This window comes from Alosa alosa, chromosome 1, assembly GCF_017589495.1.
Source record: "Alosa alosa isolate M-15738 ecotype Scorff River chromosome 1, AALO_Geno_1.1, whole genome shotgun sequence".
Classification (NCBI taxonomy): Eukaryota; Metazoa; Chordata; class Actinopteri; order Clupeiformes; family Clupeidae; genus Alosa; species Alosa alosa.
The window spans coordinates 18,760,257-18,774,304 of NC_063189.1; the positions used below are offsets into that span (position 1 = coordinate 18,760,257).

General features: G+C 39.4%; 1 protein-coding gene across 1 annotated transcript in view; it reads left to right on the plus strand.

Moving 5' to 3' along the window:
* The window catches only part of LOC125295172 (butyrophilin subfamily 3 member A3-like), a 19,109-nt gene extending 12,190 nt beyond the window's left edge, over positions 1-6,919 (plus strand). Inside the window, exons 14-20 of the mRNA XM_048244416.1 lie at positions 1,538-1,618; positions 1,741-1,776; positions 5,681-5,710; positions 5,837-5,857; positions 5,957-6,013; positions 6,095-6,145; positions 6,336-6,919. Coding sequence (XP_048100373.1) covers positions 1,538-1,618; positions 1,741-1,776; positions 5,681-5,710; positions 5,837-5,857; positions 5,957-6,013; positions 6,095-6,145; positions 6,336-6,919 — 860 coding nt within the window. The remainder of the gene's footprint in view (positions 1-1,537; positions 1,619-1,740; positions 1,777-5,680; positions 5,711-5,836; positions 5,858-5,956; positions 6,014-6,094; positions 6,146-6,335) is intronic.
* Positions 6,920-14,048: the final 7,129 nt, after the last annotated feature.

A 14,048-nucleotide genomic window follows, 5' to 3' on the forward strand; every position in this document is an offset into this window, starting at 1 on the left:
CAATCTCTTCCATCACCACCTAGTAGTCCATAAAACAAAGAAAGTATTTGGAGAAATATATTGACTGTTGGTGTTTCTGGTGAGGATTTGAGATTGCATTGAGTAGTTTAAATAAAACAACATTTCGAAATGACTCCATCAATGTGGGCCTCAGTGACACCTCCGCGCCCCGCCCCCCCGACAATCATTTTCATATAATGATATTCACTTCAGTTAAGCCACTTAAATCGGTGCTATACTATGCTATGCAATGCAATGAGTTTTCATCATATTTTTTGACGTTTGGCTTTGTTGCCCATATCAAGCTCAGGCCGTGCAGCGATAAAATGTGACAAATCTGTCCATTTTAAGTTAGCTATCGGAGCGTCACATTTAACCGCCCGCATTATGTCCAACCTCTTACGTGTATCTGTCACTTAATATTCATTTCTATACAAACCAAGGCGGCGGATTCCTAAAGAAACACAAGCACCCACACCATAAGTTTATCTAAATTAGCTATGTACCAAAAAATACATTTTACCGTGACTCGAAAAGCTGTAAACAGTGTTGTAAGGCTGTGTGTACAAATCCGCTTGGAGCTCAAGCTCCAACCTGCAAGCTACCGTTCACTAGTAACTTGCAGCTAGCTCGGCTGGCGGCACTGTTGCTAAATTATGTTATGAAGTTTGGCACAATACATTCTCACTCAGGATAGGGATCAATAATACCTTTCACTATCCCAAAGATTTAGTATCTCTCTTCTATTATTCATTTCTATTTTATAATGTTGACAATTACATAATCATTGAAAAAAAAACATAGATAGTTCTAACATGAAATAAACATTTTCCTTCTTTTTTGAATCAACCTTCCGCGCCTCCCCTCAAATTATTTGGCGCTCCCCAGGGGAGGCGCGCCTCACAGTTTGGGAACCTCTGGTATAGGCTAATAATGTGTTGTATACTGTTAAGTACATGCATAACTTGGTGGTCCATTTGTGAGAAACACTTAAGACAAGTTAAAAAGAACTGACCATGAGCTGCAAACTGACATTTTAAACTAAACGCCCATCGACTGAACGAGGGGAGGCAGCACGACACCACACATATGTGGTGTAGTACTAGTGGATCAGCACCGTCCCACACACAGTTGTGTTCCATCAACGCATGCCAGTGGGTGTTCCCGACGGTAGCTATGTAAATGACTTGAAGTATAACCATAATTTGATTGGCTGGTGCTTTCTGTTGTTGTCCGTCGGTACAGCAAAAGTGGAACTTTTCAACGCGAGCGACGGGAGCAACGGGACGCAATGGACCCATAATTCAGTTCGGCAACGGATGACGTAAGCCCATGTAAAGTGGACTGGATGCGTCTCCAGCACTGCATCGCAGCTGTGTGTGGGAGCCATAAGAGTCGTGCTAGCAGCGTGGCCACTTTTAAACACTTAACTTCTGAAAAGTTTGATGCTGGCTGAAGGATTTAGAATCAGTGAATGACACCATATTAAATGTGTTCAACATGGTATCCATAAATTGTGTTCTTATTGTTGTGTCAGGTGGTTGGACTGCTGCCTTCGTTATCACTCTGCTGCTCTTGTTGACACTACTGATTGGGATGTTTATCCTGTACAGAAAAGGTAAATCATTGATCTTATTTATTGTTGTGATTATACTGTGTAATGACACACATATCTATGGGAAGGTGAAAAATATATGCCCCAGTGACCCCTTTTGCTTAATTATATCTTCAATCCTTCAGGTTTAATCCAGTATCCTGTGACTTCAACACCACCAGGTACACATTTTTACATCCCTCTCCCTATGCTACAGACCTTTTATTTATTTTCTTATTTCATCACACGTCAAAACACACACACACACACACACACACACACACACACACACACACACACACATATCTGACTTTCTCCAACTTTTGCACATCTCCTTTAGAACTTTTTATTTATTATTTTTGATTTCTCCTCCATTTATCTACCCATGTCCTTGATTGCCTAGCCTTTCTGCCCCCCCCCACCCCCATCCCCAACACACACACACACAAAACACACACAGTTACATCATCACTGCCATCAACTCGCATACATACAGCACACTGCTTGCTACAGTAAGCCTCCTCTACATACTTGCTGCACCCCCCCCTACATACACAGCACATTGTCTTCAGGATCTTCTCCAACACACATCCTCTACATACTTACAGCACACAGAACATTGATGATAGCAAAGATCCTTAATATACGGTAACCTATGTATTTGGATCTTTGAATATTCTTATAAGAACATTTGGCTACCTAGTAGATCGCGTGCCAGTGGGTTACAGAAACAGACAGACAAGTGGCAAACAAAGTCGTTTTTCTCCTTAACTGTTTATTTGAAAAATGTCAGAATGTAAGGAACAAATGTGAATTTCAGAAAATGCATTAAAATGTCCGATCTCGAACTGTATAATTAAGGGCTGGGGCATAATCCGAGAAAAAATGATTTCTTCCATAGGGCCACAGTGTAAAGAATCTCTCGCTAGTCTCCTAAAAAGGCGTGGCGCTAATGAACCCTACGTCATAGGGGAACAGGAAGAACCCTTCTGTGAATCGTCTCGCTTTATCAACCGTCTCTGATGATAGCATTGCTGATGTGGCAAGACTAGCTCAAGTGGTTAAGCAGCAGGAGATCATGTGGGAGACCAGGGTTCAAGAAGAAGAAGTACATGAAGTTTTTTTCTTGAGCTTTTAATTACTTTTGAAACCATGTGTGTGCAGTTAATGTGTACAATCTTTTGTTTTTCAGTTATAAATCAGAAAAGCGCGACTGAATGGATACATATATGTCTGTGGTTGCCTAGCAACAATAAACAAAGAATAATATTAAAATCGATCCCTTGAATCTTTGGTGTGGATCACTAAGAGTGAGGGTTTCCCAGGGGGCATGGGGTTTCCCTGTTGTTATTAAAACCATTTTGACAGAATATGAGATGCATACTGCAGGCTCTGCTTTACTATCTATACTGAAGTACCGTTGCAGAGCAGTGTGTCACTTTAGCCACTAGGGGCATCCATCAGGACCTGATCGCGAGGCTATGAACAGTAAATTTACATTTAGACTGGGTGGGATTCTTACATAATACCCAATAGGAGTCTTCTACCCACCCTCTCATTAGAATTTGCATAATAGCCATTTCAGGCACTAGTTAACTAGTGAGCTGCTTCACTGCCACACATGCAAACTAGTGAGACTTCAATTGTTCCACTAGTTAACTAGTGGACAAAAACGGTCAGCTTTTTTCTCTTTTTAGGTGTAACTAGTTAACTAGAAAACAAAATATACATGCCACTAGTTAACTAGTAAGGCCTACCCTCACTAGTAAACTAGAGGGTATTTTTGCATTAACATGTTAACAAGTGACCATTTTGGCATCTCACTAGTTAACTAGTAGGGCTGAAATAGCCTTCACCAGTTAACTAGTGGGCGTTTTGGAGCACACTAGTAAACTAGTGACACTTTTTGCACCTCACTAGTTAACTAGTCAGATGGAAATTGCCATCACTAGTTTACTAGTGGGTGTTTTTAGTGCACACTAGTAAACTAGTGACACTTTTAGACCTCACTAGTTAACTAGTGGGCATTTGTGTCTTAACTAGTTAACTAGTGAGCAGTTCTGCCTTCACTAGTTTACATGTAAGTGTCACATTGAAGCCACTAGTTTACTAGTTAAAGTTCCTTTGGCCAGCATGTTAACTTGTGTGCCACATGCAAATGTTGTGGATGGGATTTTGTGAAATTCTGCAGTGTGATTGGTTGTCATGTTCTATTTGGACATAGGGAGCCAATTAGAAAGCCTCAATTTCCAGAGTTCTCCGCCTCCTAATTTTAATTCTGCGCCACTAGCTGACTAGTGTGAATTTAGGCTTCAACTAGTTTACTAGTATACATTTATGACCTCACTAGTTAACTAGTTTGGACAAAGGATGCATCAACTAGTTAACTAGTGAGCCTGCTGCCATCACCTAGCTAGCTAGTAAGCCATTTATGGTTTAATAGTTAACTAGTGACATTGACCTACTCCAACTAGTTAACTGGTGAGGAGTTTTGCCTTCACTAGTAAACATGTGCACATTTTTGGCTGTCACTAGTTAACTAGTGAGACCCAAAAGCCTTCAACTAGATGACTGGTATGCATTTTGGCCTTTACTAGTTAACTAGTGGACATTTCTGGCTCTCACTAGTTAACTAGTGAAGCTAATATGTGTTCACTAGTTAACTAGTTGAGAACAATGGCTTGCATGTTGGCCTGATATCAAGATATCAGAATAAATGCCCAAGCGGCTGGCCAAATTACATAGAAGTTAACAAGTGTGAATTTGACATTCAGTAGTCAGCCAGTAAACATTTTTGTACCTTACTAGTTGACTAGTAAAATATAGAAGTCTTTAAACTAGTTAACTAGTGCACATTCCAGTGTTCACTAGTTAACTAGTGAACATGCTGAGCATTACTAGTTAACTAGTAAGATATGAAACAAATGAACTAGGCCTTACTAGTTAACTAGTGAGCATTTTGGCTGTCACTAGTTAACTAGTTCACACAGAAATGGCTCACTAGTTAACTAGTGGACAGAAATGGCTTGCATGTACATGACAATTATGCCTGATATCAAGATATCTGAATAAATGCTCAATCGGCTTGCCATATGACACTGTCATGAACGTGTTATAAACAAGTCATAAACGTTTATAATATAACGCTTCTGTTATTAAGTGACATTCAGTTTTTGTCATAACAAGTTAGGGTTAGGGTTAGGGTTAGGGTTAGGTTTCATGTGTCATGACCGTGTCATGTGTTCATGACAGTGTCATGACACTCTTATGTCGATACTGTCAAGTAAAATGTTACAATATATTTTCATAAATAATCATGGCATAAATAACGCCTAAATCACACCAGTCTCTCACACATAAATCTCAATGAGCAAATAATACACACAGCACTGCAAACGTGAAACAAGGCAGATTGGGGGCAAGGAAACCCTTACGATATGGCATACAAACACAATTAAAACCGCATACTTTAAATAGATACATAATATAAGCAACAGCAGAAAACATCTACATTTACGCAGGCGGGAAGTGCAAGGGTTGGGAAAATGCGCTGCCTGCCACCTCTTCAACTAGCCTACAGCGGCACTAATTATTAGGCTAAATGATCTGCGCTAGGCTACACACAATGATATCCAACTTCATAGCTCATCAACTCAGCGTTAATGCCGTGCTCGTGGCGTGCTCTCCCGACTCACACATTTCCCAGACAAAGCGGCCGCCTGCCACCTGAATCTTCAGTCCTTCTAAAAAGAGCGTTCATCAACACACCTCCCACACACTTCGGTGACGTCATGACGTAACGTTCATTAATTTTAACAAAGGAAGAGTTGTTCAATCATAAAACCTGGACACAATGACATTACACAAAATTAGGACACTCATGTCAAAAATGAAAATAATAAAACAATATCAAAATCATATCACCACAACAAAACAACCTTCCACTAGACGCCTTTTACAAGTAAATGAGTGTTTATAATGATAAAGAGTTTACAGGGATTTGTGGAAACACTTCTAAACAAATAGTGTAGTTTTACATTATATTATAAATAAATGTGTGTGTTTCTCTATCTGTTTTGACTGAAGATGGAGAGAGGCCCACATGTGCTGGGGCAGGTACTATTGATGTTTCTTGTTCTTGTTTGTGTATTTGTTGCTGTTATTACTCAACATTTGGAATGTGCAGTTATGTGCATGTCACAATCCAACTGTTTATCCAATAATTTGATCTTTTCCTTGCAGAAGAGTCTTTACCACTTAAAGGTATTTAATCTTAAACCATTGTGCGGTGGATATAACTTGTCTGCTTCAACAAAACATTACTGAGTTGTCACCGCAACATCACTCTTCTGATTTTAAAAGATAAAATGGAAGGGAAGCTGAAAACTGCAGACAAAGAAACAAACACAGCAGTGACAGGTAAATACCCACCAAGTTTATTTCAAATGTGTACGGCATTACATTACATTACATCTTTACAAATATCTCTTTCATACCCAGAATGGGCAGAGAAGGACACAAACACGAATGATTCCATCCTTCTGACACCAGGTATCATCTGACTATTTAACTGTTTAGTTAATACATGAATTGAAATTCAAAAAGTAAATGTTGGTTTTGCATTTCAGAATGGGACTTCTTGAAATCACATACAGGTAAATTCCTCTGTATGACCATTTCAGTTTAAATATATTGAGAATACAGTATGTGTATATTATTATCACTGTGTTACTTGTTTCAGTTAAGAACATCAGTCTGGACAATAGCACTGTCCCTCCTTTTCTGGAGGTGAGAGATTTAAAAAGAAACACAGAAGTGACGTGTCCTGATCCTCTGAAAGCCCAGGGCCATGGGAACAAGTTTCCCCATGTTCTGTGTAAGGAGAAATTCAGATCAGGAAAGCACTGCTGGGGGGTGAAGATTTGGGAAGAAGGAAAAAATATTGAAGCTAAGATTGACTCTGACAAAATAATTCAACAGAAGCAGTCGTGGTATGTGGGGGTGTGCAGTGACACAGCAGAGCGAACACACAGAGTCCCTTTAACCCAAAAGAATGGCTTCTGGGTTCTTCAGTATGAGAAAGGAACTGGACTCTTTGCCAACTCTGACCCTCCAACTCCAGTGCAGGTGGCAACAATGTTTAGAAGGCTGGGAATGTTTCTGGACTGTGACAAACACACTCTGTCCTTTTACAATGTGGACACTAAATTACACTTGTGCACCTTTGAGAATGTGAGAGCTGCCAATGTCAACCCTAAATCACAGTGCACCTCTAAGAATGAGAGACCTCCCAACAGCCTGATTCCTCTGATTAGTCCTGATTAGTCCTGGAGTCAGATGATAAACTCTTTGGTCATGAAAACCAGAAAGTGTGTGTGTGTGTGTGGGGGGACGCCTTAGTTCCGCCACCTCAGATAAATTAATAATAAATATAGCAGATGTGGATAAACTAAAGATGATCAAATGAAAACAAATGCAAAATTCCTAATTGAGTTTTTACGAAATGAGTCAAAGGACAACTTGCCTCATATTCCCATTTTCTACTTTATTTCAACAGTTTATAATACAAACTCTTAAACATTATATAAACAATACTTGTCATTAGTGATGTATTATGAGAACTTTCCATTTGGTATAGAAATGTCATTTTCTACAGCACTGATTATTGAGATAAGGGACAAAAGTACTTTTGAAAAGTGACAAACAAAAAATCAATACTAAATTAATTTGAATTGGATATCTTCATAAACATAGGTCTCATCTATCATGCCTGAAAAGGAACAGGATTTTATTTAACCACTTTTTAAAAAAATTGACATTTACTGACTTAGTAACTTGTCATTTGTCAACTCCGACACATGAAAATATGTTTTTTTTTTGTGTGTGTTTGATATATTCAACAACACTGTAAAGTCTTTAAGTGTGTAGAAATGGTGTGCCTTAGTAAGGTTTAGTGATACATTGCATTGTATACACTTTTAATATCATTTTACATTGTTTTGGAATGAGACATTTTAAATTACCTTAATTTAGTTTACCATTTTATAATTTTTAATATACAATAAGTGGTTTTGTGCACACAAGACACTGATGCATGTAGATAAGTTGATGTTTTAAATGTACTGTATTAACACACAATATTGAACAAAAGAAATACATTTTTTATAAAATGAAAAACCTCCATTTTACGGTGTTGACACACAACTGACGGTGTTGACACACAATTGACGGTGTTGACAAACTAATCGAGAATCAAACTAATAAATGATATTTACCTAGTTTTGACATGGCAAAGGGAGAGAGTATCAAGGAAAAGGGTATCAAACTTCGGTGTAGAGCCAAGTATTAGTTATTTATATATAAGGACAAGAGGTGTTGAACATGCCTACACTCTATGAAGTCCATAACATCAGGGGCTATGGCATAGAGCTCCCTGGTCTGGCTTGCTTGGAGGGGGCAAGCTGTCCCTGTCAGTTTCAATCTCAGAACAGAACAGGACAGAAACAGACATCCCTCCTCCTAGCCTAGTCGCCTGCTGTAGTTTTAATGGTCACCTAGCTATTTTATAGTTGTAGCCTATCAGGTAGCTTAGTTGACTTTACATTCTCCTATGTGGGCCTAACACATTCAGCCATTTGGAACAGAAGAACACACCAGAATAGACCTGTTTAGCAAGCAGGATTTGATGGCCACATTCCTACACTTATAAAATGCAATTCAATGCGGAAGTAATCCAAGTATTCAGAATACGTTACTCAGATTGAGTAACGTAACAGAATAAGTTACAAAATACATTTTTGGGCATGTATTACAGTATGTATTCTGTAACGGAATACTTTTTGAAAGTATCCTTCCCAACACTGCCTATATCTCATGAGTCCCATGCGCTTTTCCACCAGCGGAGCTAGTTGGCTAGTTGAACTTTTGCCAACTTAAAAAAAACTCCAGTCGCGATTCAAAGACCGCTGTTTACAAGCAGCAGCATCCATCTTCTTTGTTTTCAAATAGCAGGGAATTCACACGGAACCGTTACAACTCTGTCATCATTATGTTAAGCCTGCCCACCGACTCTATACACGATATGATTGATCGTGTATAGAGAGCCAACAGAGAGTTGCTAGACTACCCTGGCTGCAAATAACATTTGCTGCTGCTAGGGTACATCTAGATTTCTAGGCTACCCTCCTCCCATATTTAGGGTGAAAATTGGCAGTAGGACCACAAGGATGCAAAACCTCAACTTTCACATCTTGGTGTTCTATACCTAGTGGAGTTTAGCTGACTAGAGTTGTCAGACAGATAACTAAAGTATCAGTGGCGGTGTATTTTCTCAGTTTGATAGACTTTGAAGTCACGTTAGTTTCAGTCAAGTGGCGAATTCGTGCATGGTCGCCATCTTAGCTCAACGCACTCTTAGTCGTATCAGTAGTTAACATTGTGCACTGGGACTTTGCAAACTGAGTTGGTGGAACAACTCTGTGCACTGGAACTTTGCAAACCAACTTACAGGCCTGCAACGAGGGTGACATTTTAGTTTGATAAGCCGGCATAGGGTACATTTATGTTTTCACATGAGAGACTGTTAATGCATTGTGTGTGTATTTCAAGGGTTGCTTATGCTATTTGAATGTTTGCACTGTGTTTCATACTGGATATATTGATTTAACTGTGTGAGCACTAGGTGCCTAAAGGTGATGTATATCATTTAAATAATATTTGAGTTTGGTAAAAAGATTCCATTTGGGATATTTTCCTTTGAACTGAAGGGTGGTAAATGCTTTAAGATTTGATACCTACATGTAATTTCATTTATATTTTAGCCAAGTAAAAGATTTATATTTTTACAATACTTTTTGAAGTGTTGATGTTTTTCATTAGATCTTAGATACTTTAAAAAGAGTGATTACAAGTTCATAGAAGCTTATATCTCAAAACCTTAAAAAATACAATTACTACTTATAAGTTAAAAGAACTCGGGGCGTCCCAACGAGTGAGTTATAGAACTTATTAATGAGACATGCTCATTACTGCGGCATTGGGGCGCTACACCTACATTAATGGACTTTCCTAACCACCAGTGATCATCATACACCACTGCCAGCCAATCCCCTGTCTCAATACTGTTGATAGTTACAGTATGTCAAGTTTAAGTAGGCTCCTCAACAGTCTGGTCCAGAGGACTTTCTGTTAAGTAAGTATAAGTATATATACTCTTTTGATCCTGTGAGGGAAATTTGGTCTCTGCATTTAACCCAATCCGTGAATTAGTGAAACACACACAGCACACAGTGAACACACAGTGAGGTGAAGCATACACTAATCCCTGCGCAGTGAGCTGCCTGCTTCAACGGCGGCGCTCGGGGAGCAGTGAGGGGTTAGGTGCCTTGCTCAAGAGCACTTCAGCCGTGGCCCACTGGTCGGGGCTCGAACCGGCAACCCTCCGGTTACAAGTCCAGAGTGCTAACCAGTGGATGTTGTGTTGTGAGTGTTGGGGTGTCTATTTCATTTAGCCATCTATTTTGCATAGCTCTGGACCTTTTCTTTGCTTTCCTCCAATACCTTCTGCCGTGCCTTTTTGCTCCGGGTCCTAATTCTCCTACTTGTTTTACTTTTTTGTTTTGGACGCTGTCCTTCCATCTCTGTCTCTCCTTTTCTCCTCTTCCCATACCTCACTCCTGAGGTAAACCATTACCAGTCATCAGCCATCCTGGTGTTTGGCCCTCATTGCACCTGAAGTCCCTTCCCTATGACTGCCCTACCATTGCCTGCTGCTGTCCACCTTGCCTGGATTCCTGGCCTGCGCAGCCTAGCGACCCACTACCGCCCTATGACAATTCCTAATCCCTATGGACAATACATCCCCTACACTAGACTATTTGAACTTTCTGATACTTTCTGTGACTGGTTATACCTCAGGTGGCTTTAAACACCATGTTCTATTCTCTACACCTAACTAACCTATTCATTATCATGCATACAGATTTTGTTAGCCGATGCTACCAACAGCTTTTTCAATGGTGGTGCTTCGGCATCGGGCTAGCCATGCAAATAAATCACTGTTTTACACCATTTACGAGGCTCAATGTATCTCCCACACTTCATTGGGCTTGGGCTTCGAGGGGCCCTGACATTTAAAACGAGACACTGAGAACTTTGAAAAGCACTGGTAGTTTACTTACAAGGCGATTTATACAGACAGTATCTTCACAAAGTTTAGCGTTTGCAGCCATCTTGAATTTAGTCACGATAAATGGGAGACGAATAGGAATGAACAGGCATGATAAGGGATCAGATTCCAAAAAAATTCAGTGGAAATGCATGGATTCCAGTTTCTTCCAGTAGCAGCAACTGGAATCCATGCATTTCCACGGAATTATTTTGGAATCTGATCCCTTATCATACCTGTTCATTCTTACTCGCCGCCGAATTTATCGACTAAATAAAGACGGCTTTTCGATGAAGATACTGTCTGTATTAATCGTTTTGTAAGTAAACTACCTGTGCTTTTTCAAAGTTCTCAATGTCTCGTTTTAAATGTCAGGGCCCTCGGAAGTCTACCAATGAAGTGTGGAGATACATTGAGCCTCGTAAATGGTGTAAAACAGTGATTTATTTGCATGGCTAGCCCGATGCCGAAGCACCACCATTGAAAAAGCTGTTGGTAGCATCGGCTAACTAGCGCCAGATTTTGGAGTGCAGGGGACAAGCCGAGATGGGCTATGAGACATACGTTCACACTCGGTATCATGTTTCAACACACTTTAGGTCAATATCACACCGGAATTCTCCTTTAATCATGTGTAGTAAATGGTAGCCATTTTGATTTTCCTCAGTTGCCAGCTGCCACTAAACTAAACCAAAATACCAACTTTTATTTCAAACCTCTTGATTGAATTTATCCCTACTTTGAAGACACAGTGTTGACACATAAAAGCTGTGACCACAGGGATTTCAACTTGTTTGGTGAATTTTTTTTTTTTTTTAAAGACACTTACGAGACCATGTGTTGGACTGCTGCATCCATCAACAGAAAGAAGTCAAAGGGGGTCCTCAGGGTTAGAGCTGACCAAAATATGCCTGATTTATTTCGAATTTGAAAACTATCTGATGGAGTTGACATGAATTGAGGACAGATTTTGAAAGGCTGTTGTTAATGTATAAAATAATGCAATGTTCATTTTAAGTATTTTGTGATATTTTATTAAGCCATCCAATTAACCTCTTATTCATATTTGTGCAGTTTGGGCATTTTAAAACACTTTATTTTTGCAGTTTGATACTGTGACCTCTACGGAGGACGAGTTCATTTGCATGGGCTTTCATTGTACAGTGTCAGTATTTTATGAAATTACTATGAAATAATATAAACATAGACAAAACTAAGTCTAAACATACACAACTCTTTTTAATGGGGGACATGTTTTGTCCCTTATCTCAAGAATCGTATGTCTCTGTATTTAAATGTAAGTGCTACTGTATTCATGTCAATAAGACAACTGATGCTAAAGCCAGTAAGTTCCTTAATGTGTTGGACAGTTTAGAGCTAAAGCAGCATGTTACAGGACCCACCCACAACCTTGGCAACACCCTCGATCTAGTCATTTCCAGAGGGATAGAAGTCACAGACTTATCAGTAAATGATATAAATATGTCTGATCATCATTGTGTATCTTTTAATATTGTACTACATACTCCAAAAATTCATCCCGAAATTGCAATCAAATCGCGACTCTTGGACATTAGAGCAGAACAGCAGTTCATAGCTCTTATAGACTCCATAAATTTAGATATTTTACATCATCCCATTGATCAAATGGTAGAGGCTCTTAATCGTGAATTAGGCGCTCTGCTTGACAGAGTGGCACCCTTAAAGACTAAAAAAAGGCCCTGTAGCAAACTGACACCTTGGATGAACGAAAATATCCATGATCTAAAAAGATCATGTAGGAAAGCTGAGAGAACATGGAGAAAAACTAAGTTACAGGTTCACCGTGCCATTCTAAAAGAAAAAAATTGCAAATTATAATAGAGCTATTCGAATGAGAGGAGGAACCACTTCTCTAAGGTAATTGCTGAAAACAGTGGAAACTCTAGGGTGTTGTTCTCTACCATTGATAGGCTATTGCATCAAACACCTTTTGACACACTCAGTCAGGCATCCTCTCTAAGATGCGAAGAATTTGCAGACTTCTTCAAAACAAAGTCATTTCTATAAGGGAGGCTATTGGTAACACAAGTAATATGTTTGATAGTACACCCAAAAACAGCCCCCCAAAATTAAGGTCCTTTAGCACTATTACTCAATCTGAGCTTGGTAAAATTATAACTCAAACCGGCTCTTCAACATGTGTTTTAGATCCAATCCCTACTACATTCCTCAAAAAAGTATATGATGGCTTAGCTCCCTTTTTTCTCAAGGTAATAAATACCTCATTAGAAACAGGTATATTTCCAACTGCTTTTAAAACCGCTGTTGTGAAACCTTTACTTAAAAAGTCAAAACTTGACCATACCAATCCTGAGCAACTACAGGCCTATATCAAATCTATCGTTTTTGAGCAAAGTACTTGAAAAGTTGTTTGCAATCAGTTAAATACCTTCCTCAACGAAAACAGTATCCTTGAAAAATTCAATCAGGTTTTAGATCAAATCACAGCACAGAAACGGCTCTAGTAAAGATAGTCAGTGATCTCAGACTAGCTACCGACTCAAACAAAGTCTCAATCCTTATTCTTCTGGATTTGAGTCTGCGGCATTTGACACCATTGATCATAGCATCCTAATTCACCGCCTTTGCAAAGTGGGTGGGTCTCTCTGATAATGCTCTAAACTGGTTTCAAACCTACATTACTGGCAGAGATCAGTCTAGGAGATCATGTATCTGAAAAACATGACTTGCCTTTTGGTGTGGCCCAGGGAGCTGCCTTGGTCCCCTGCTATTTTCTCTATATATGCTCCCATTGGGAAACGCCATAAGTCAGCATAATGTAAACTTCCACAGCTACGCAGATGATACCCAATTGTATCTTTCTGTGGAGCCAACTAACCCAGATGGCCTTTGCTCCCTCACTGCATGCCTAACCTCCATTAATCAGTGGATGAGCAAAACCTTTTGAAACTAAATGATGACAAAACAGAGGTACTTCTGGTTGGACCAAAACTAAAAGCGAGATATTATTCTTAGTAATCTGGGGAACTTGGCACACCAGGTCAAACCAAAAGTAACAAGCCTCGGTGTCATCTTAGATGCAGAGTTAAGTTTTAAGCCCCATATCAGTAAAAGTTACTCAGACAGCCTATTTCCACTTGAGAAACATTGCCAAAGTGCGGCCCTTTTAACTCAACAAGATGCAGAAAAGCTAATTCACGCCTTTATCACTAGCAGGTTAGACTACTGCAATGCACTTTTCACTGGTCTTCCCAAAAACATCTAAAGAAATTGGCACTCATACAG